We start from the raw sequence: 20,775 nt of genomic DNA on the forward strand, positions 1-20,775 counted from the left end.
TCTCGCCGCAGCAATGGATTGGTGAAGGGACATGGGGTGTCCTGGTGCCGGGGGGCTCGCAGGGTGAGGGGTCCTGCTGCCTTGACCCACGTCCCAGGAATGCTGCTCCTCCTGGAGTCTGCAACAGCAGCAGAAATCAGAGAGGGTTTAGGGGAGGTGGGGAAACAGGAGAGGCTACACAGAAAGCTGGGAGCCAGCTGGAAATGGCTCCCGTTTCATTTTTTCAGTTGTGTTAATGGACAGAATTCCTGTGACACAGCTCGGACCCCAGGACAGAGCCGAGAGCTCTCAGGCACCCAGGCATTTCACAGCACATCACGGGGGACCTCCAGGTCCAGGGAGGCCAAGGATCACAGGCACACCCACGGTGTGGCAGCTTTCCTGGGGGGTGGGTTTGGATGAACTGGTTTTGTCTGTGGGGAAGTCTGCCCAAATAAATTGGTTTTCTGTTCAGTTCAGTAGCAGAATCCTTCACTCCAAAGGGGAAACTTTTCAAACCTCTGCAATTTTCCTCTCCCATTCTTCTTGCTGCCTCTTCACCATCCAAATACCTCCAAGTGCTGTCTGGAGAGCTGAGACAGAAACCAACAGTGCCAGGAAAGAGTGCAGCCTGACCTGAGGAGCCTCTGCATAGAAATCCTTGCTCCGGGATGTTTCCTGAACCTGTATCCCCCTTTTCAGTTCTTCCAGAGGCACCACCCAGAGCACTGGCTTCTCCCTTTCCTCCCCACCCTGACACCATCCTACTGTGGATCCTTGTGATGCCCTGGGACCACCCAATGTGCTTTGGAGGAGTTGCACAGCTCAGCCTCTGCAGCGTGGCCATGCAGGACTTTGCTACCAACCTGCCCAGATTGCTAAGAAAGGGTGCAGCCTCAGGAATTAGGAAGAAAAGTATCAATAAGGAGGAAACCTCAGTGAAGGAGCAGGAGCTGTCCTGACATGGTCCCTTCTGTAAAGACAGGGCTGGGAGATGCGAGCAGTAATTAAACACAGCTACTGAAAGCTGGCCTTAAAGGATTTAATCTCTGAAATCCAGGCTCTAATTACGGGGCTGCACCAATTCTGACCCTGAACTGATGCGCTATTTTTTAATCGAGTTATTTCTTCCAAGCAGAGCTGTCTCCAGGGGCTCGCCTGGGCAGCAGCATTAGCTCACAGCTGGGAACGGGCTAACTAGGCCAGCACTGCAGGAATTCTCTGGGATTGTTTTTTTCTGCACGTCTCAGTATCATTCCAGCGGGGAACACCCGCAAACAGGAACCCATGGGCAGCACACGTGCGTGGGGTGGGGGGAACCACCGCGAGAGGAGCAGGAGGCAGCAGGCAAGGCGTGGGGCTCACGGTGCCACTGTGCCCACAGGGATGCTGCTCTGACAATGGGATGGCTCACGGTGCCACTGTGCCCACAGGGATGCTGCTCTGAGAGTGGGATGGCTCACAGTGCCACTGTGCCCGAAGGGATGATGCTCTGAGAGTGGGATGGCTCACGGTGCCACTGTGCCCACAGGGATGCTGCTCTGACAGTGGGATGGCTCACGGTGCCACTGTGCCCACAGGGGTGCTGCTCTGACAGTGGGATGGCTCACGGTGCCACTGTGCCCACAGGGGTGCTGCTCTGAGAGTGGGATGGCTCACGGTGCCACTGTGCCCACAGGGATGCTGCTCTGACAGTGGGATGGCTCACGGTGCCACTGTGCCCACAGGGGTGCTGCTCTGACAGTGGGATGGCTCACGGTGCCACTGTGCCCACAGGGGTGCTGCTCTGAGAGTGGGATGCTAAATCTGGAGCAGGACGTTCATTTGAGAGCACAATACTAATCTGAGAGTGGGAAGCTAATCTGAGAGTCACATGCTAATCTAAATCTGGCATGCTAAACCAGGAGCAGGACATTAATTTGAGAGCATGATGCTAATCCAAGAGTGGGATGCTAATCTGAGAGTGGGAAATTAATCTGAGAGTTGCATGCTAATCTAAATCTGGGATGCTAAACCAGGAGCAGGATGCCAGTCAGAGAGGAGGATGTTAATTTTAGAGTGGAATACCATCTGAGATCAGGATGTTAATCTTAGAGCAGGATCCTAATCTGAAGTGGGATGTTCCATGGAGAGCAGGATGCCTGTCCCAAGAGCAGGATGTTAATCCAAGACTAGGATGCTAATCCAAACACAGAGATGCCCATTTCCCAACCTGCAGTGCCATCCCTGAAACAGAAGAGATCCCCCTGCAGCACCTTGCTGTGGTTCAGCTGCTGTTGCTGTGTGTGGATGGATAGGTCACCACCTCCACCTCCACCCCGAGCTGGCCTGGCGCGGGATGTGCCACATCTCGCTGTGTTATCACCACGGCTCCACCTCTAATCAGGGCTTCTCACCCTCAGACAGAGCCACTGACCTTGATCCCTTCCAGTTTGAGGCCCCTCCATAGCAAAGTGATTCAATTAAGCCCTGGTTCACAGAGAGGGCTAAAAACAAGGAGGGAGGAAAAAAGAAGTGCCCAGCAACAACAAAAATCCTCACTCCTGAGAACAATTTCCTTCTATGGATTTTTAAGACCAGCGGCTGGAGAATCACTTTCTCGTTTCTGTGCTGTCTCTCCAGTCAATAAATAAGAGGGAAATAAAGGATTTCAGAGAAAATAGAATGCAGTCAAAAGGTAAATTGTGGTCTTAAAAGCCCCTAAGAGACTGTCACCGACTTTGAAATGTTTCCTAGTTTGAGACCATTTCTTCCTGACTACATGGTTTCCGCTCCTTTATTTGCATCTCTGGGAGGTAATCTTTAAAACTGATTTTCCCCTGGTTGCATTTCATTGGCAAAGAAACTAAACAGGCTGCTGCATTACAGTAATAACATCAACACTGCAGCCACCTTCGCCTTAATTATTTCTCTGTCTTGCCAACAGAACCAGTTAAACAAGATTTATATTTGGGTGGGGAGGAGGGGGGTGAAGTGGCAAGTGTGTGGATGGGTGAGATAACCTGGAAAAACTGATTTCTCCCTTGTTATGTGTCACTAGCAGTAAAAAAAAAGATAAAATAATAATAAAAAATACACAAGGTAAAAGGTTTGGGCCATTTAAGTAATAATAATGCCAGCATTTCACCTGTCTCTTGCTTAATTATTTCCTTCTCTCAGCTCTGCCACCTGAACCAGTTTAGATAAGATTTTAGCGTGGATAAAGAGGAAGAACCTGTATTCTCCAAAGTAGATAAGCTGCTTTTTCCAGTCAAAAGGAAGAGAATACGTCACTAAAGCCTTCCTGCTGCCTACTCCAGATTTATCAACAGCCTCTTAGCAAAAGTCTTGCCACTAAAAGCTTGTGAAGTTTTGCAAAATACTACCAGATAAGAGAGAAGCACTTGTAAGGACAAGAAAGAGGCTGGATGTGCAAAGTAGCTCGTCACAATCCGTGTCCAGCCAACACATGCTCAAGGTCACCTCAAAAAGCCCCAGGGAGGGGGAACCTGTGTTGAAGGGGAGTCCACAGGCCCTGTGAAGGTCTCCTTGCACATGCAGGATGTCCAAGCTGCCTTCTGAGCTGTGCTTGAAAGTCAACTTCCAGACCTCGCGCTCTGTCGTTTTAGGTCCCTCTCCTTTCCAAAACAACCACATCCACCTTTGTCCATCAGCAAGGGGCTTCAGAACAGTGCTGACTTGCCAGGAAAAGAGCTTGATGGAACATAAATCCATTGAATCATGGAATCCCAGAATAGTTTGGCTTGGAAGGGACCTTAAAGATCACCTTGTTCCAACCCCCTGCCATGGGCAAGGACACCTGCCACCCAACCAGGTTGCTCCAAGCCTCAAGCTCCAGAAAATCCTACTGCCACCATCCCTGCCATCCACCTTCACCATAAATGCAGCTTTGATCTTCCATCTGGTCTCTCTCTGTGACAGAGACAGAGACTGACATCACAGAGATGACAGAATCTTCAGAATCCCAGGCTGGTTTGTGTTGGGAAGAACCTTAAAACCCATCCAGTTCCAATTCCTTCCATGGGCAGGGACACCTTCCACCAGACTGAGTTGCTCCAAGCCCCACCCAACCAAGCCTTGAACACTTTGAGGGATGGGGCAGCCAGAGCTGCTCTGGACAATTCTCACAAGGAAGAATTTCTTCCCAATATCCAACCCAAATGTCTCTCAGTTTAAAGCCCTTTCCCTGTGGAGCCCTGCTGCCCTTGTAGCCAGGGAGAGGAGTTGGGACCCTCCTGCTGCAGCATTGGTGATATTTCGCCTGACTGGTGGGAGGAATGATGAGCAGGACTCCATGATATCAGAAGGCTAATGAATTACTTTATTATACTATATTATTCTATACTATGTTACACTATATTACACTACATCTAATCTGAACCTGCACAAGCACTCAACAAAATCTTGTGACTGTCTCCTGACCAACAGTCTGGACACGCGCTTGGCCCTGATAGGCCAAGGAAACAAACCCCCTTCATTTTGGGTAAACAATCTCCATATTGCATTCTACTTTGGCACAACACAGGAGCAGCAAATGAGATAAGAACTGGTTTGATCATTCTTTTCTCTGCTTCTCTCACTGCTTCTCTCAGGTTCAGAGAATGTGAATCCCACACTGCAGGGCTGCGGGTCCGGCAGGCTGAGGGCCCCGCAGGTTGGGATTCATGGCTCTGGATGTCTGTGCCCGCTGCTCCCGCGGCACTTCCAGCCAAACCCTGCCAAGCCACGTGTTCCGCTGCTGCCGAGGCACAGATGGGCCTCGAGGGCCTGTGTGCAAACATTCCCCCACACCTCGAGGCGCCCGCGAAGCCGCGGCAGGCGGCTGGAACCCGGCCATCCGCGGGAGAGGCGCAGCCGTGGGGAGGGCTGGGCTGAGCCGGAGCTGTTGCCGGCGGAGGATGAGATGCTCTTGGCTGCTCTGCACTGCATGACACCTCTGGTACTGCAGAGAAGCATTTTAAAAAGGAGAGAAGCAGCTCCCCAGTACAAAGCCAGGAGTTTTTCCTCTGCTTGTACTGCAGAGTTTACTTTTATTATACAATTTTCACCCTTCACGGCTCAGATGTTTTGCTTGCGTTTCATTGCTGACCCACAGGCCAATCCTCAAAGCAGTATTTGCTCAGGGTTTTGTGTGTGTGTGGCTTTAAAGTTCTTTTTTTTTTTAAAATAAATTCCGTGTGGGCAAAACTTTTTTCTTGATTTATAACAGGCAGGGGAGTGATGATGGATTTTTCTGCTGGAAGGCAGGAGAGCAGGAGATGAGGAGGGTGAACCTGAGCAGCCTGGAGTGATGGAAGGTGTCTCTGCCCTGGCAGAAGGTTGGAATGAGGTGGCCTTTAAGGTGTCCTCCAACCCAAGCCATTGTGGGATTCTGTGACTCTGTGGTGCTTCCTGGCTGTCATGTATGTGCAGGGCGGAGCAAAGGCCTCGCTGCAGGAGTGGTGCTTGTCCCTGTGCACTGCCTGTTCCCAGCTGCTGGGAACCCATGAGGGCTGAGAAACCCCCAGGAATTACCTCTCAGCTCTGGGCTCTCCTTATCACCCAAACCTGGAAGCTAACTGGCTGTTCCTGCTGCATGCAGCAGTGGGGCTGGGTTTGGCCCCGTGGCTCTTCCCACAGAGCCACCCTGCTGCTGTTTTTGCTTCTGAGCTCCTCCAGCTTCCCTTCCCCAGCTTTGCCTTCCCACCCTGCCTCACGCCTGATTATATTGGGTCTGCATGTGTAAGTACAGCCTCCTGCCATCCTAATCATCCAAAGTGGCTATTTGAATAACAGTTGTTGGTGCCTGTAGCTTCCTGTAATTTTCCAAAGGAAACAAATCCATGCAGACTGCAATTTTGCGCCTATGAATTTTGAATGAATGTCTCTGAGAGCCTCGATTTCTCTCTGCCTTCCGTCCTCCCCTCCCCTCGCCTGCCTCCCAGGCCCAGCTGAGCCAGAGGCTGCCACCAAAGGGGCATAACTGAGTGGCTCCTTTCAGATTCAGGAGGACTTTGGGCTGGGAAGGCTTTATCCCTCCTGGGACAGGCACCAAAACACTGTGGCATGGGCAGAACTTGTGGGGGGAAGACTGAGTTGCACCCAACCCATGGGAACAGATTTGCTCCACAGCAGGACAAAGCAGAGCATGGAAGAAGAAATGTCATTTGAGCATCAGGTGTCAGGAGTTTTCTTTGTGTTGTCACTTCCAAAGTAATTTTGGGAGGTTCCTGACTACCCAGCTCTGATGGTACCCATGATTTGGGCCTGTTCCTGCTGGCCAAGCTCTTTATTTTCTAACTCAGAGCAGCTGGAGGACATTTCTCCTCCAGAGCTGATCTTTCTGATGGCAACAGTCCCTATTTATTGTGGAATAATGGAATGGGTTGTGTTGGAAGGGGCCTTAAGGTTCATCTCATGCCACTCTCCTGCCATGGGCAGGGACACCTTCCACTGACCCAGGCTGCTCCAAGTCCTGTCCAACCTGGCCTTGGACACTTCCAGGGGTTTGGCAGCTTCTCTGGGCAACCTGTCCCAAGGCCTCCCCACTCTCAGAGGAAAGAATTTCTTCCCAATATCCAACCCAAACCTACTCTGTTTTATTTTAAAACCGTTATAACCTTCACCCTCTTAAGTTTCCCCTCCTGTTCCTCTGTGTGCCATTTTATGACACTGAGGGTTCTCCTTTTTTATGACATTGTTTTTAAAGTGTTTTTATCACCTGGTTTTATTACAAAATTACTGTCGAGCACCCCAAGTGCTGTAGGAGCAAGGGGGGAGAGCGGCTCTGGAAATGCAGCAACTCTTTCCTGAACAGCTTGCAGGCTCGCCAGGGAAGGGGCTGTGATTTGGTGATGGATGGGGTGCTTGTTATCCAGTATATTTTTATCCATACATATATAAAGCACTTTGTGATCCCAGCGGATACAAGGCACTATATAAATGTAAATCATTATCATTATCATTAAACACCTTCTGTATCTTTTAAACCTACCAGTTGGAATCAGATACGTACGGGGCAGCTGCTATCTGGGTTTTGTTGGGGAACAAAATGTGAAGCTGTGATTTTTGTCTTCGTTAGCAATTAAATGGGATCTCATGAAAGACTCTTATTTTTCCATCGCAATTTTTTCATGCTGCCACTGATTTGAAAGTCACTTCTCACCCACTAGGAGAAATCTCTGCAGAATTCCCTAGCAACAACCTGAATAAGAAACAGCCACCTTGGGTATGAGGATGTTCCTGGGATTATCCAAACTCACCGCAGGCTGTCCGGCGCTCATTGCCATGAGGACGGGGAGAGGATCCATGGGGTCACAGGGAGGAGAGTTCAGCTCCTCCTTGATTTATGACTCAGTGGAGATTATAGACACTTGTCTCCACAACTGTGACTCTGCAGTGTTTCTGCTTGGCTGCTGCCCAACCCTGGGAATGAGTGACTGCACCGAGCTCCTGGACACGCTCCTGTCGCAGCCGGTGCTGCAGTGAGCACAGAGACCAAACCCATGACCCAAAGGCTCCTGTTCCTGCCTCACCCTGCTCCTTTTTCCTGTTCTTTAAGGGAGGGATTTGTGCCGGAGGGATCTGAAGGATTGCACATGGAGGCTTTGGCACCACAGGAGTGACCCCAGGCTGTGTGTGTTTCCATTGAGGCCATAAATTACCCATAGGACAAGCCAAGCAGGCAGCACTCTGAGAGCCCCTTCCCCAGTCTTCCTCCCCTGTTTGGTTGCTAAAGGCTGTCTTCCTTCCTGCATTTCCAGGAAAGCCACCCAGTGGCAGCTACTGACAGCTTCTCCCTATGGGAATTCATCTCCAGATGCATTATCCCAAATCCTGGAATGGTTTGGGTTGGAAGGGAAGATCATCACATTCCATCCCTTGCCATGGGAAGGGACACATTCCATCAGACCAGGTTGCTTCAAGCCCTGTCCAACCTGGCCTTAAACCTCATGTTTGGGAGCCAGGAGCCTGCTCTAAGATAAAAGTGCACTTTTCAGTGCATTTTTTTATCCTTACAATGCTTCATTGGCATTTCCCAAAGGGAGATGACTGATGCAGGGTCAGGTTACACTCAGAACGTAGTGAAGGGCAGGTCCTGGCCCCAGAGAGAGGGGATCAGTTGTTCTGAGCCCCCAAGGGACCATCATCAACAGTATTTCATTTTCTCTTGTCATGACAACCAAGGGGATGGATTTGGAAACCTTGGATGTGTCACGAGTCTGCGCCCTGGCCTTTAAACCCCACTAACCTGCAAGCAGTGGCTTGCAAAGGTTTTGCAATATTTAGTTAATGGAACAAGGTTTTTCCTAGTTCTCTATTTATTTCCCATTTTTTTTCATTCTATTTTCCTCAGCCTCTTAGGAACTGCAACCTCCTGCTGCCCAGGGGAAATCTTCCATTTAGCTACATTTTCCTTTCTCATTTCATGCTGTAATGGGGATTCATCATAGGTGTTAAATCCATAATTTGCCATGAATCCCTTGTCTCTCTCTGTGAGGTCAGAGTTGAGTTTAAAGGAACCTGATATTATGGCTTTGTGGCTCTCCCTGTGGGACAGCAGTGGCCCAATTCCCCGGAGCAGGAGGAGGCTGGAGAGTGCTGGGTAGGTCACCCAATGCCATGTCCATGCTTTCCACCTCTCTTTGCCACTGAAGGGGGCAAATTTGAGCATCAGGCACCTTTAATGTCAAAAAGAGTAACAGCCCCTTCAAGAGGGTAATTTGTCCATCTTGGCATGTGAGAAATATCCTGAGGCAGGAGAGGTTATTCTCCTGTTAATTACCAAGGGCACCCACAGGTCAGTTATTAAGACGTGACCATCCAATTTTTCAGCCCAGCTGAAGCCAGGAATGCCACAGCTCTCAGCCCATGCCAGTGCTCCTGCAGGATGGGAGGCTGGCATCCCTCACACTGACAGGGGCAGCGGGAATGCACTGTATGGATGTGTAACAGAGAGACTCCTTCACACGATTATTTCCCAACTGGCTGAGCTGGGAGCTGAGCTGGGAGGTGCTGGGAGCTCTGCTGGGACGCCTGAACCATCCAATGATGACAGCGAAGCTCAGGCATAGTAGGGCGAGGCTGGACAACGCTTCACGGAGCAGGGAAAGGCAAGACAAGCAAAAAGGGCTGGCCAAGCTCTTGGAACCAGGAAACAACATTCCTGCAGGCTGGGCACGGGCAGAGGGCTGGCATGCCTTCAGGCAGCCTCTCCCAGAGCGGCTCCTCCGCTTTCGCGGCCGGCCCTGCGCTGCCCTGCCGAGCCGCCGGTTCATTTGTCACCCGGGCGATCGATAGCCAAGCGGGGGCTGTCGCTCAGGTGATGTCACGCTCCGAGAGCCTCGCTCTTCTCTGCCGGCTGACAAGGGGAGAGGCAGTCAATACTTGTGTCAGGTCACTAACAACCCACCGGGCTCCTGGCGGTGGCGGCTCCCGGCGCTGCAGTCGGCACCGCATCCGTGCGCGCAGCTGGGAGAGGCACAAAAGGGGCTGCTGTGAGCACAGATGCAGAGGAGCAGGGCAGGATGCAGATGGGGGAAGCTGGGTCTTGATTGGCAAGAAGGAGAATCGTGCGTAGGAGTGAAAGCAAAGCGAGGTTTGCTCGTGCCGGAGGTCTGGCTGGTGCAGAATGTGAGGTGTCAGCGGTTCAACAGCGCATGAAGCAAAAGAATGCCCGCTGTCCACAGGCATCCCAGGGAGCTGCAGGCGCTGGGTGCAGCAGAGGGAAAGGCTGGTGTGATGTGGAGGGAGCTGCTGGCCCCCAGCTGGCTTGTGCAGGTGGGGGAATCGCAGTGAGGTGCGGAGGGGTCGTGCCCAGAGCAGGAGGGGGTGCAGGCACAGGAACGAGTGGTGAGCACAGCAGCACAGAGGGGTCCTGACACCAGCACCCCCACATCGTTTCACAGCACCCTCAGGGCCATCACAGCCAGAGTAACGGGGGACAGGGCAGTGGCAGAGCCAGCAGAAGAGGCTGGGAAAAGACAAAGGCATGACTAAAGATCAGGAGGGTTTTTTTTATCAGCCCTCTGTGCTTTGCATCTATCAGGTCAGCCCAGCCCAGCAGACTGCAGAGAGAAGCCAAGTGCTTTGTGTTCGATAAAACCACAGGTCAGAACCACGATGCCCTCCCTGCATCGAGACAAGGAATCACAGATTGGTGCAGGAACACGAACATTAATCATTTCTATCTGTGTCTCTTCCTATTTACTCTGTGGTACTTCAGTGTGCAGGTAGGAATGCTGGTGTGGCTCTCAGGGTTTAGGGAAGGGAAGCTTAGATGGGAGAGGCAGCATCAGTCAACCCCAGGGCCCAGGGCATTTAGGAAATACAAAGTTTTTAAAAACTGTGTAAGCCCATCCGGAGCAGGGTTTGAGGGAGCAGAGACAGCATCTGCTTAATGCTGGCCTGGCCCTGCTGAACTTCTCCCGATGTGACTGAACACCAGCCACTGCTCACATACATCCCTGTCCTGTGGGGAGGGACATGGACCTGGCAGAGGGGTCCAGAGGAGGCCATGGAGATGCTCCAAGGGCTGGAGCCCCTCTGCTCGGGAGCCATGTTGGGAGAGCTGGGTGTGCTCACTTGGAGAAGAGAAGGCTCTAGGGAGAGCTCAGAGCCTCTTCCTGAGGCTCCAGGAGAGCTGGAGAAGAAATTGTTCCCTGTGAGGGTGGTGAGGCCCTGGCACAGGGCAGCTCTGGCTGCCTCTGGAACCTGGGAGTGTCCAAGGCCAGTCTGGAGAGGGCTTGGAGCAACCTGGGATAGTGGAAGAGCAAGGAAGCAGAGCTAAAGGATCTTTAATAACCTTTCCAAGACAAAGCATTCTATGGTTCTATTATATTTATAATTTTTAATGTTTGTAAGGTGAAACAAACCCCTTCCTTAGCCTTCTTCTCCCTATGTTTGTACGACTGCAAAGTTGTTACTCCACTGCTATGACCCTGGCAGAGCCTGAGGTGAGTGGCTCTGTCCCATGGAGAGTTTCATCCTGGCACCCAGCACCAGCCCAGATGTACTTACTGGGGATATAAAGATGTCATTTTGCTTGTCTCCTTCAAAGTAAGGAGAACAGAGCTCATGCAGATGCTGCCTTCCCTTCTCCTCCTTCTCCTCACAGACAGGGCGCAAACCCCTCCAGAATGGGGGAAGCAGCCCTTCCCAACACCCAAGTGAAATGCTGCAGTAAGGTAGAAAAATTATAAAAGAAAAAAAATCTCATAAAATCAGGCCTGCTCTGTTAAATAGATGGCTGGCCTTGTCAAGCTAGCACTTTGCAAGTTCCCATGTGAAAGCAATCCTGGTGTGAGCAGTTCATTAACATAACAAACTATTCCTGGGTGAAAAACCACTAACACCTGCATAAATATTAAACCTATCCCATGAAAACCAGTGAAGAAAATATGTAAACAATTGAAGACTAGAGAAATTTGATGGACAAGTAAAATCCCTTTTACTAACGAATAAAGTAATTGGAAGAAAGCTGCCTAACGCACTGGAGTCACACAGGAGGTCCGTAAAACTGCACAAAAATGAGTTATGTGGATAAAGTAGGGGCTTTTTCCACCATGAAGAAAATGGAGTCTCATTTCAATAGTGAAGTCCACCTAGGGAGATCTCAAGACCCAGTTTTTTAGCTCTCTCTGTGATCTGTTTTCCAGCTCTAGACTGCTCGAGGCAGTGGCTGCCTTTCCCCTCTGAGCCCCTGGGTTTGCCTGGAATGGTCAATCCCATGGAGATGCCTTCCCACCCCAGAGCCACGCAGGGATGAGAGCAAGGAAACCCAGCCACCCTCAGCTATCAAAAGGAGCTGGCTCAGAGAGCTGTAAACTTAAGCTGCTCAGACATGACATCAAATATTTAGGTTATTTGGGATTTGCGCTCGATTGTTTGATGTTTCTGTTTCATTCCCAGTAGAGCCACTTGCTGTTTTGCCACTGAAAATATTCCCAGCAGAAAATGCAGCTTTGTGAAGACCTAAAGTTGTTCAAGGAGAAGAGACTGTCTGGAAGAAAATGATCACATTTTCATCACCTTTTTTTTTCTTTTTCTTTCTTTTTTTTTCTTTAAATTTTGTTCTGAATTGACATCCCAGCTCTACATGCTCTGAATTTTGCATTCAGATAATTGAATTCTATTAAAAAGTGTGGAAAAAGGGTTCCAAGCTGAATTGTTTCTGGATTTGAAACATCACCTCCTCATATTTTCTCCTTGTAGCTCAGCATTACAAACAAATGTTGAGAAAGGGCCTTTACCCAGGACATAACCTCTTTATTTCCTGATCAAACTCCATAAAGGGCTTGAAAGCTGGGAAATGCAGATGTCTCAAGCTGCCAACCATCATTTTGGTAATGGAAATGCTTACTCTGCTCTGCAGGGGAGGACTGGAAAGACTTGGCAAGAAAGAGGATAGGAATAAAATAAAAAAATAAAATAAAGAGAGGAAAATGGCTGTGACTGTGGATGGGGATGCACTTGACACTCCAGTGACCCTCCTCCTGTCTCTGCCTTATGCCATTGTAAGAGAGACAGGAGCTCTCATTTCAAATTAACTTAATCTGTAGAGTTAAATAATTCATGTTGATTTAAGAAAGCTTTATTCCTAATGGGACACACGTGAAGACAGAGTTAATATTAGACGAGGCCTTGGAGGGGAGGAGAGAAGGAATTAGACTATAAAAGGTGAAGGTAGAAGTTAATTGCCTATCAATTATTCACCTTAAGTCTCTGGAAGTAGCTCCCCTGCTTCCCTCCTCACACCCTCATATTGCCTTTCCTGCTTGTGGCCAATTTCCCACCGGTACCACTGGGACCAACCTTTCCCCTGTGCCCAGCAAGTGCTGCCTGGGAGCTTCCTGGGACAGCCCGAGGTACGTGGCTGGTGATACCTCTGGTTTCGCTTTTCTATTTTTCAGATTCTGTGCTGCTTTAGTGTGCGGGTCTGGGCTTCACATTATGGGATGGTGAGCTCTGCACAGAGCAGGGAGACAAAAAAAATTCCTGCTCCAGCTGGGGACCAAGGACAAATGATCCAGGTCTCAGGCCCAAAAGCATAAACAACATGGGCTGAAGAGAGAAAAACAAAAAGGATGGGACTTCATAACTTAAAGCTGTAATTGGACAATTAGCTCCTATATTCTAATGGACCAGAACTTATCAAAGTGTGAGACCTTGTGACCGGTTGTTCATTTTTGTGACCATTTTAGGTTCATCTTGGGTATAGCTCTGGATGGGCTCTTGTGCTGCCCAAGATGTGTCTGTTGAGGCCTCCTAATAAATCCCTACTTTATCTCCATCTGGTCTCTGTTCTAGGTCAGCTTCCCAAGGCATCACCAGGCTGGCAGTACCACATCTCCTGCTGGGGAGGACAGACCAGGACAGCCTTGGCATGCTCCTGCCAAGGTGCCATGAAGGGGAGGAGCCATCCAGTTTCCCAACACCTCATCATCCATCTGCTTCATTGTCCTGGTTGCTCCATCCTCTGGGCACGGTGGGTCCTGCCAGCCCTGGTCACCACAGGCCGGGGTGTCACTGCAGGCCGAGGTGTCACCACATGCAGGAGAATCAGGACTTCTGGACAACTAACCAATATGACTAAGCAGAAGCCCTTTATTGTTTACATTATGCACTTATTTATATATTCTAACCCTCCTGCACATGCTGATCATGTATCTCTCAGTTGGTGCCTCCAGCTTGTCCACGTGTTCTGCACACCCTTCTCAGAATATGTGATTGGTTACAGTCCAGGTGGTTCACCACCCTCCTTTATCTAGTTTTTGTGGTCTTGGAATTCTGTTTCTCAACTTCTTTCTTAATTTAAGACAGTTTATATCTTAGTAACCTTGATGAATTCCAGAGGGCGCTGATAAGAATAACTACAAGTGGCTTGGCTGGTGCAGTGTGGCCTAAGTTGTTCAGATACATTGCTACAGCCACAAGCTGAGGTGTCACCACAGGGCAAGGTGTCACTGCAGGCCCAGGTGTCACCACAGGCCGAGGTGTCACCACAGGCTGAGGTGTCACCGCAGGCCCAGGTGTCACTGCAGGCCAAGATGTCCCCGCAGGCCCAGGTGTCACAGTAGGCCCAGGTGTCACTGCAGGCTGAGATGTCCCCGCAAGCCCAGGTGTCACCATGCCACGGCTGCGTTGGCACTGCGAGCCACGGCTCCCCTCTCCCTCCCTGCTCCCTCCCAGGGAAACCAAAGCTCTCTTCAAAGTTTCTCCTCGCTTGGCTGCCTCCGAGATCTGGGAACTCAACGCTAATTAACGTGTCTGCAAATCCCAGCTCGGCTGCCGGGGCCTCAAATTCCTTCACGGTCCCGCGAGTGCAGAAGGATCCATGAGCGAGCCCTCTGGCTCCTGAAGCTACACGGCTGGCAGATGCATATTTTAACAACACACATCTGCTGGCAATATAATCTCTTGTATTTGCCCTCCCTGCTCTGAGCTTTGATGGAAGACTGGAGGGAACTCTCCAGTGGTTACAGCCAAAGTGTTTGCTTTGCAATTTCGCTCGATTGCTGCCTGATTTTATTTTTAAATTTCTCCAAGTCCTAATCAGGCTCTTACTTTATTTAATTAATACCCTGGCTTAGTTAAATTGATCATAAATTAAGCAGCCCTGCCATTAGAGATGCACCAGGTAGCAAATAGCCCTCCAGTGGCTTCCCAGAGCCTGCCTGGCTTGGGCTCCCCTGCCAAACTGCCTTGACATTCTTCGCTTGCAGAAAATCTGGATGCCTCCATATGTCCCAAATCCCATCCCGTCAGATTTATCAACCTTCCCTGCTTGGGGCAGATATCCTGAGGATATTGGACAGTGACTCCTTCCCCAGAGAGTTTGGGCAATGGTAGGAGGAAAGGTGAGGTAGACCCAGAGAAGGGGAACCCTCCAGCTTTGGGATGCATTAACAACATTTCCCAGCAATATTTGTCCCTGGAACTCCACAAAGAAAAGACTTTCCCTGATGCTGATGACAGTAATAGGCTCATCTGTTTGAGTGTTTGGACTTCCAAGCTATGGAATGATCTGTTCCACTACATTTAACTATGTAGATTTGAAAACAATGTGACAAAACCTTAAATATTTAATTAAAATATGGTGTAGCTCTGCATCTGAGCAGGGAGGTAGGAGGCATCAGCCCCATAAAGCTGTTGTCAGACATGAATGACAGCAGTTGGAGCCTGAATCTGGAGGCATTAGGGGATTTCTTGATACCAAGGAAGTGGAAAATCTGGCAGGGACAGACAATGCAGCACCAACCATACAAAAAAACAATCAGGGTCATTTTTCCAGAGACAAGGCTGGGGGTGATAGAGCAGGATAGAGTTCCTCTAACACCCAGCTGGTTGAACAGCCCTTGAGTCCCTGAGAAACCAGCAGCAGATATCGGGCTCCCAGCCACCAGAGCCTCTCAGCGCTGCCTCAGCTGTGATCGATCGCTTCCTTGAGAGCTGCATGGTCTGCACCCAGCTCCAGGGATGCCTCAAGGATCCTCTCCTGCCCAGGGGATGCCTGCAGCCTCAGGTGAAGCTGGGCAGGAGGGAGTTGGGATGAAGGAACGCCCCCCAGGCACCTTCCTGTGAGCGGCTCACACAGCCTGGCACATCCCTTCTCAACCCAGGGAGATGAAATCTGGGAGATCCAGCTCCCTCCAGACACAGCTGCTTAGCTCACAACTACAGCAGGCTCACACATTGCATGCTAAGAGCAGACATGTCTGCACAGCTGGTGATGCTGCACATCTGGAAGCAACAGAAATGTCTCTCCCCCTTCACAGACACGTGTTACCCCCTGTCATGCAGTGAGTTCAGCCTGACAGGCTGCACATTGTCCCCAGCTGTCAGGAACACGGGGGCTTAAGTCTTCTACTCTTCATGTGCCACATCTGTCCCCTCCACTGGGGTGGCTAAAACACAGAGCACAGATCCCACAGCAGCCCCTGCCCTCGCTGCCAGCACAGGACACCCCATCCCAAAGGAACAGTGTGAGCTGCTGATCACCAACCTCCTGCAAAGGTGGGATCATCGCGCCTACCTCCCCACCCAGCCTGAAATGTCATAGAATCACACAATTTCCTGAGCTGGAAGGGACCCACAGGATCACTGAGTTCAGCCCCAGGCTCTGCAGAGACACCCCAACAATCCCACCCTGTCCATCCCTGAGAGCATTGTGCAAATGCTCCTGGAGCTCTGGCAGCCTTGGGGCTGTGACCACTTTTCCCCCCTCAGAACATCTGCCTAAATTCCCCTAAAGCTAAAGATGAGCTACCAGTCAATTCCAAACCCACACTGGCTCATCGATTTGGCCTAAATTGAACACTCTGTAACTTTAATTTTCTTAAAAGGAAAACATTCTGCAAATATAAGTTGCTGAACATCTTAGGTAAATGTACCAATTAGCAACTACTATGTATATCCACATAAACATTAACTACCATCTATTCAACACATTCTGTAACCCCAAAGATAATAACGATTTCCTTTTGATCCATAAAAACATCTCTCTGCTCAATCAACGCTTCACAGCAGCTCTGACGTACGCCCTGGGACTAAATTAGTTTTGAAATCTTTAGCTCTAATTAAATAACATTATTTCTTTTGTCTGGCTCCCTCAATGTATTTTGCTTTCACAACAGAAGGAGGGAGTCCAGGCGAAGGAGGGGTTGGCGGTAAGCAAGACAACGTTCCCCTTTCCTATTCATTCCCAGGATTATTTCATGTATGGGCACATGTCAGAGCTCTGAGCTGCTGCCAAGGGTTGATTAAGAAGAAGGAGGAATCAAAGAAAAATCATCATTATCGTCAGGGTCAGGGAAGGAAGAGATGGCAGCTGTGAAAGTTTGGGAGTAGGGAATGTTGTAGGGTTGTGGAGGGAGGAAAACAAATACAGGGAAAATTGCAAACCAGGAATTTGAACTAATTTTCATAGTGCAGACTCCAGTGAGGTGCACCTTCAACCACAGCTGGTAGCTTAATTCACTTCTTTTGGCTGCTTAAAACTAATCATCCTTGATCTGACTAAAACCACAGAAATTCTTGATTTGTATCTTTTTAAAATGTGGGGTTTTTTCCTCCCTAGAAACTAACCAGGAATAAAAACAACAAGGAAAAAGAAATCCAATCTTCAATTTAAACAAACTTAAATATGCAAATAGTTTCATTTTGAGGGTTGAATAATCAGGATGAATCTGGGAGTAGCAATACAGACTGGGTTTTGTCCAAACTGTTTAAGAAAAATGCCATTTTCATTAATTTCTCTGAAGCCACGTCCATGCCGGGAAGCCTCGCAGACGTGCCTGCCTTTTCCCAGCACTCCTGTGGGGAGAGCCTCCCTCCTGCTCTGCCAGATGGCCAACAAAGCCCTCCAGCTCTGCCAGTGCTCCCCACCCATCTACCACACAAAAAGGTCCCCTGCATGATTTTGGGAGCCACTTCCAGTTTGCAATTCCAGGCAATATCCTCCTGTGCTGCTCATGGGAAAGATGAATTACTGAGAAACGCAGGGTGATAAAATATTAGTATATAGCTTAAAAATACTAGTAGATAGTTTAAAAGTACTGCATAGTATGAAACCAGTCTTTCCTCAGGGGGTGGAGTTGTCCCGATCCTGTAGGCAGAATGACGCATAAGTGATGACACTGACACTCTTCATATCCTTATATTTATGGACAGACTCTCTTGAATTGGGGCATAAATCCATAAAGCGGAAGTGCCAAACCCTTGGTGGCTGTGTTACTCCTAGAACTGTCATACTCTACCCCAGAGCTGCTTCACTCCCCAAGCAGCTTCCTTTGATCCTGTCTCGGCACTGAGCTGCTCCCCCACTGCTCTCACCATGGATTCATTCCTAGTCCTCTTGATCCAGCAACAAAACACTTTGTTAAAAGCTACTCAGTGTGCCCATGAAGGCAGAGAAACCCCAACAAACACTCTGAGGGTGTGAGGAGCTGGGACTCACCGAGGACGGTCAGCCGGGCAGGTCTGGATCGGATGGCGGCTTGGATGGCCTGGCACTCGTACACGGCATCATCCTGGAGGTCAGCTCGCAGGATTTTCAGGTGGTGCTGACCTGACAGATGGTCTCCTACGACCAGATAGCGCGGGTAACCTGCCCAAGGCAAAGCACGGGTCAGGAGGCAGCTGATGTAGGCGCACGGTGATTGGGATGGGGCTGAACCTCATCCCCAGTGGGTGCAGCTGTGAGCAGCAGGTGAGCAGCACTGACAGCAATGAGCCATGGAGTGCCCAGGTGTGCTGAGCAACCACACAGGGAACAGAGGGCACCCAGGTGAAAGGCATGGACATGAGAGGTACAAAAGTTTGGGCTAAAGAACAAGAAGGGCAGGCACTTGTAGCTTTTTGCAGTGCTGTTACTCTGTATGGGTTGAAGCTTTTTGAAATTGTATGATGATACTCTGTGTATCGTGCCTGTCTTAACTGCAACATATGCTGTGACAAGCTGGAGCCGTGAGCCCAGGGATGAGGAGAGCAGAGCATGGGTCCAGAGCCCCAGCACTGCACAGCAATTCCCAGGATCCAGGCAGCTTCCTCCGCCCCTTAGCAACCAGCCAAAAGAGAGAGAAAGAACCTGCCAAATCCAGGAAAGGGACTGCATGTTTTGCTCTACAGGTTCAAAAATGAAGTGCTGATGAAGGAACACTAACTGAAATCCCAAGGAATCATGGGATCATAGAATGTTAAGTGTTGGAAGGTTTGGTTTTGACCTTAAAGATCATTGGGACCCAAGACCCCCTGCCATGGGCAGGGACATCTCCCACTAGATCAGGTTGTTCAAAGCCTTCTCCAGCCTGGCTTTGAACCCTTCCAGGGCTGGGGCATTCCCAACCTCCCTGGGCAAGAAAAAGGGGTGAGCCCTTCCACCAGGAAACCCACCACCTCCTGCTCCTCTGCAACCCATCATGGAATATCCTCAGCTCCTGGAGTCAACTGAAGTGACACCCTGGAATAGAACCATGATTAGCTCTGTGTAAAGCTTGGGCAGGGGTCTGGGGCACCAGCAGCTCTGGTCAGCCTGGCTGGACACACAGGAGGAAAGGTACCACCCCCGTGCCCTCCCGTGCCCAATGCCCTGTGTAACACAGCACTGGCACATGCTTGTGCTTCTGTTGTTTCTCGAGTTATTAACAGCAGGATTTGCTCTCCTGAACTGCGAGGACTACAAATGATGGGTTTGTTTGTGTTGTGCTAATTAGACACTGGCTGAGCTGGTATCATGAGCTGGCAGCTCTTGTGGCTCCCAGCAGCCCTGGCTCTGTTAATTGTGGAAGTCATTCACATCAGCTCCCTACTTCACTGGAGCTCTTGTTACTCAGTCGTGTTGCAAGGTCTTGCATGGGAAGCTCAGCTCTCTAATAGATGCAAAAATTGTGGCTCAGAGCTTTGAAATACAGGCAAAGACGGGGCTGCTCGCTCGGGCACAGCTGTAAATGAGCAATTATATGTATTAATAAAAAATAGAGGGAAAGGAGAAGCAGGCACTGCACTTTAGGGAAGAGCAGGGTCCCTAGAGACCAAAAAGCATGGAGCCTCCCCTGGTTTCTCAATGCTGCTTCTTGCCTTGGGGAAAACTCTCTCAGGTCACCAGGAGCTGAGCAGTGTCACACGTGTACAAACTCTGCAGAGCCTGGGGGACACTGCAGCTCCTGCAGGGATCCATGTCCTCCCAGGCTGTTTCCAGCAAACACTCTTCCTATTCACGTAAAATATTTCTGTTTTAAATTAGTGTTTTCCAGCTAAATATACAGAATAAAGTCAAAACTTCCCCAGTATTGCACCTGTCTTCACCAGCTGCAATTAACCCTCAATCACAGTGTGGGAGTGGGATTAAGGAACGTGACTTCTGACCAAATTATGATTTGCCAAAACCAGTGTTGAGGAAGACACAAACACTTGTCCAAAGCAAACAGAGGCTTGTGGGTCCCTTCAAACTCAGGCTATTCTATCGTTCTTTTCATTTTTGAGAATATCAAAACAGGCACTTGCAACATCTATAAAACATTTCATCCCACATTTTGGAAACGTGACTTTAATTTCCAAGGAAATGAAACCAGACCTTTCTAAAGGGTCAGGCAACGTCTGTGGGAGCCAACAGTTCTGTTTCAGGTCAGAGTGAAACAGATTTTGGTTTACTCCAGTGCCTCTGTTTGGAGGGACTGGAAGGTGTTGGAGTTGAAATGAAAACACTATTCCCCAAATAAATGTTGGGCAAGGAGAGCTCCTGCTTTCCTTGTTTATGGAGGGTCGTTATGGATTTTTTTGGTTATCTTCAGTTGTTTTTTTTTGTTAAAGTTGGGATTAAATGTGTGAGATGGTATTTTTTGTTTGGATATAGATGTTTATTATTTTTTATTTATATTACAATTTTATAAATTGTGAGTTTCATAGTATTTTATTTTAATAAGTTAAAAATGGAGTTGTATTTTATTTATAAGGTTTATAATGGATAAATTGTTTAATTAAAAAATTACACTTAAATTATTTTTATTCTTAACTTAATAACTAATTATTTGTGACTCGTTTTATTTTATTTATATTTAAATTTATAATTGATAATTATAAATAAATAATTTATTTAAATTCATTATTTATTATTTTATTTATTATTGTTATATTAATTAATTATTTATTATTGTTTTATTTATATTTATTTTTAATTTATAATTTATTATATTTTCATTAGTTTATTATTATTTTAAAATATTTTAATTATTATTTGATATTATTTTATTGTTTTTATTTATTTATATAATATTATTTAAACTTATGAAGAAGAAGGATTAGTTTTCATTTTAAAACTTT

At 48.6% G+C, this 20,775-nt stretch overlaps 1 protein-coding gene across 1 annotated transcript in view; it reads right to left on the reverse strand.

Annotated features, from left to right (window-relative positions):
* KIRREL3 (kirre like nephrin family adhesion molecule 3) overlaps nt 1–20,775 on the reverse strand; it is a 135,070-nt gene that overhangs the window by 80,772 nt on the left and 33,523 nt on the right. The window contains exon 4 of the mRNA XM_041413746.1: nt 17,915–18,064. Within this exon, the coding sequence (XP_041269680.1) occupies nt 17,915–18,064 (150 nt within the window). The remainder of the gene's footprint in view (nt 1–17,914; nt 18,065–20,775) is intronic.

This window comes from Onychostruthus taczanowskii, unplaced genomic scaffold (assembly GCF_017590055.1).
Source record: "Onychostruthus taczanowskii isolate IOZ18803 unplaced genomic scaffold, ASM1759005v1 scaffold43, whole genome shotgun sequence".
NCBI classification, from domain to species: Eukaryota; Metazoa; Chordata; class Aves; order Passeriformes; family Passeridae; genus Onychostruthus; species Onychostruthus taczanowskii.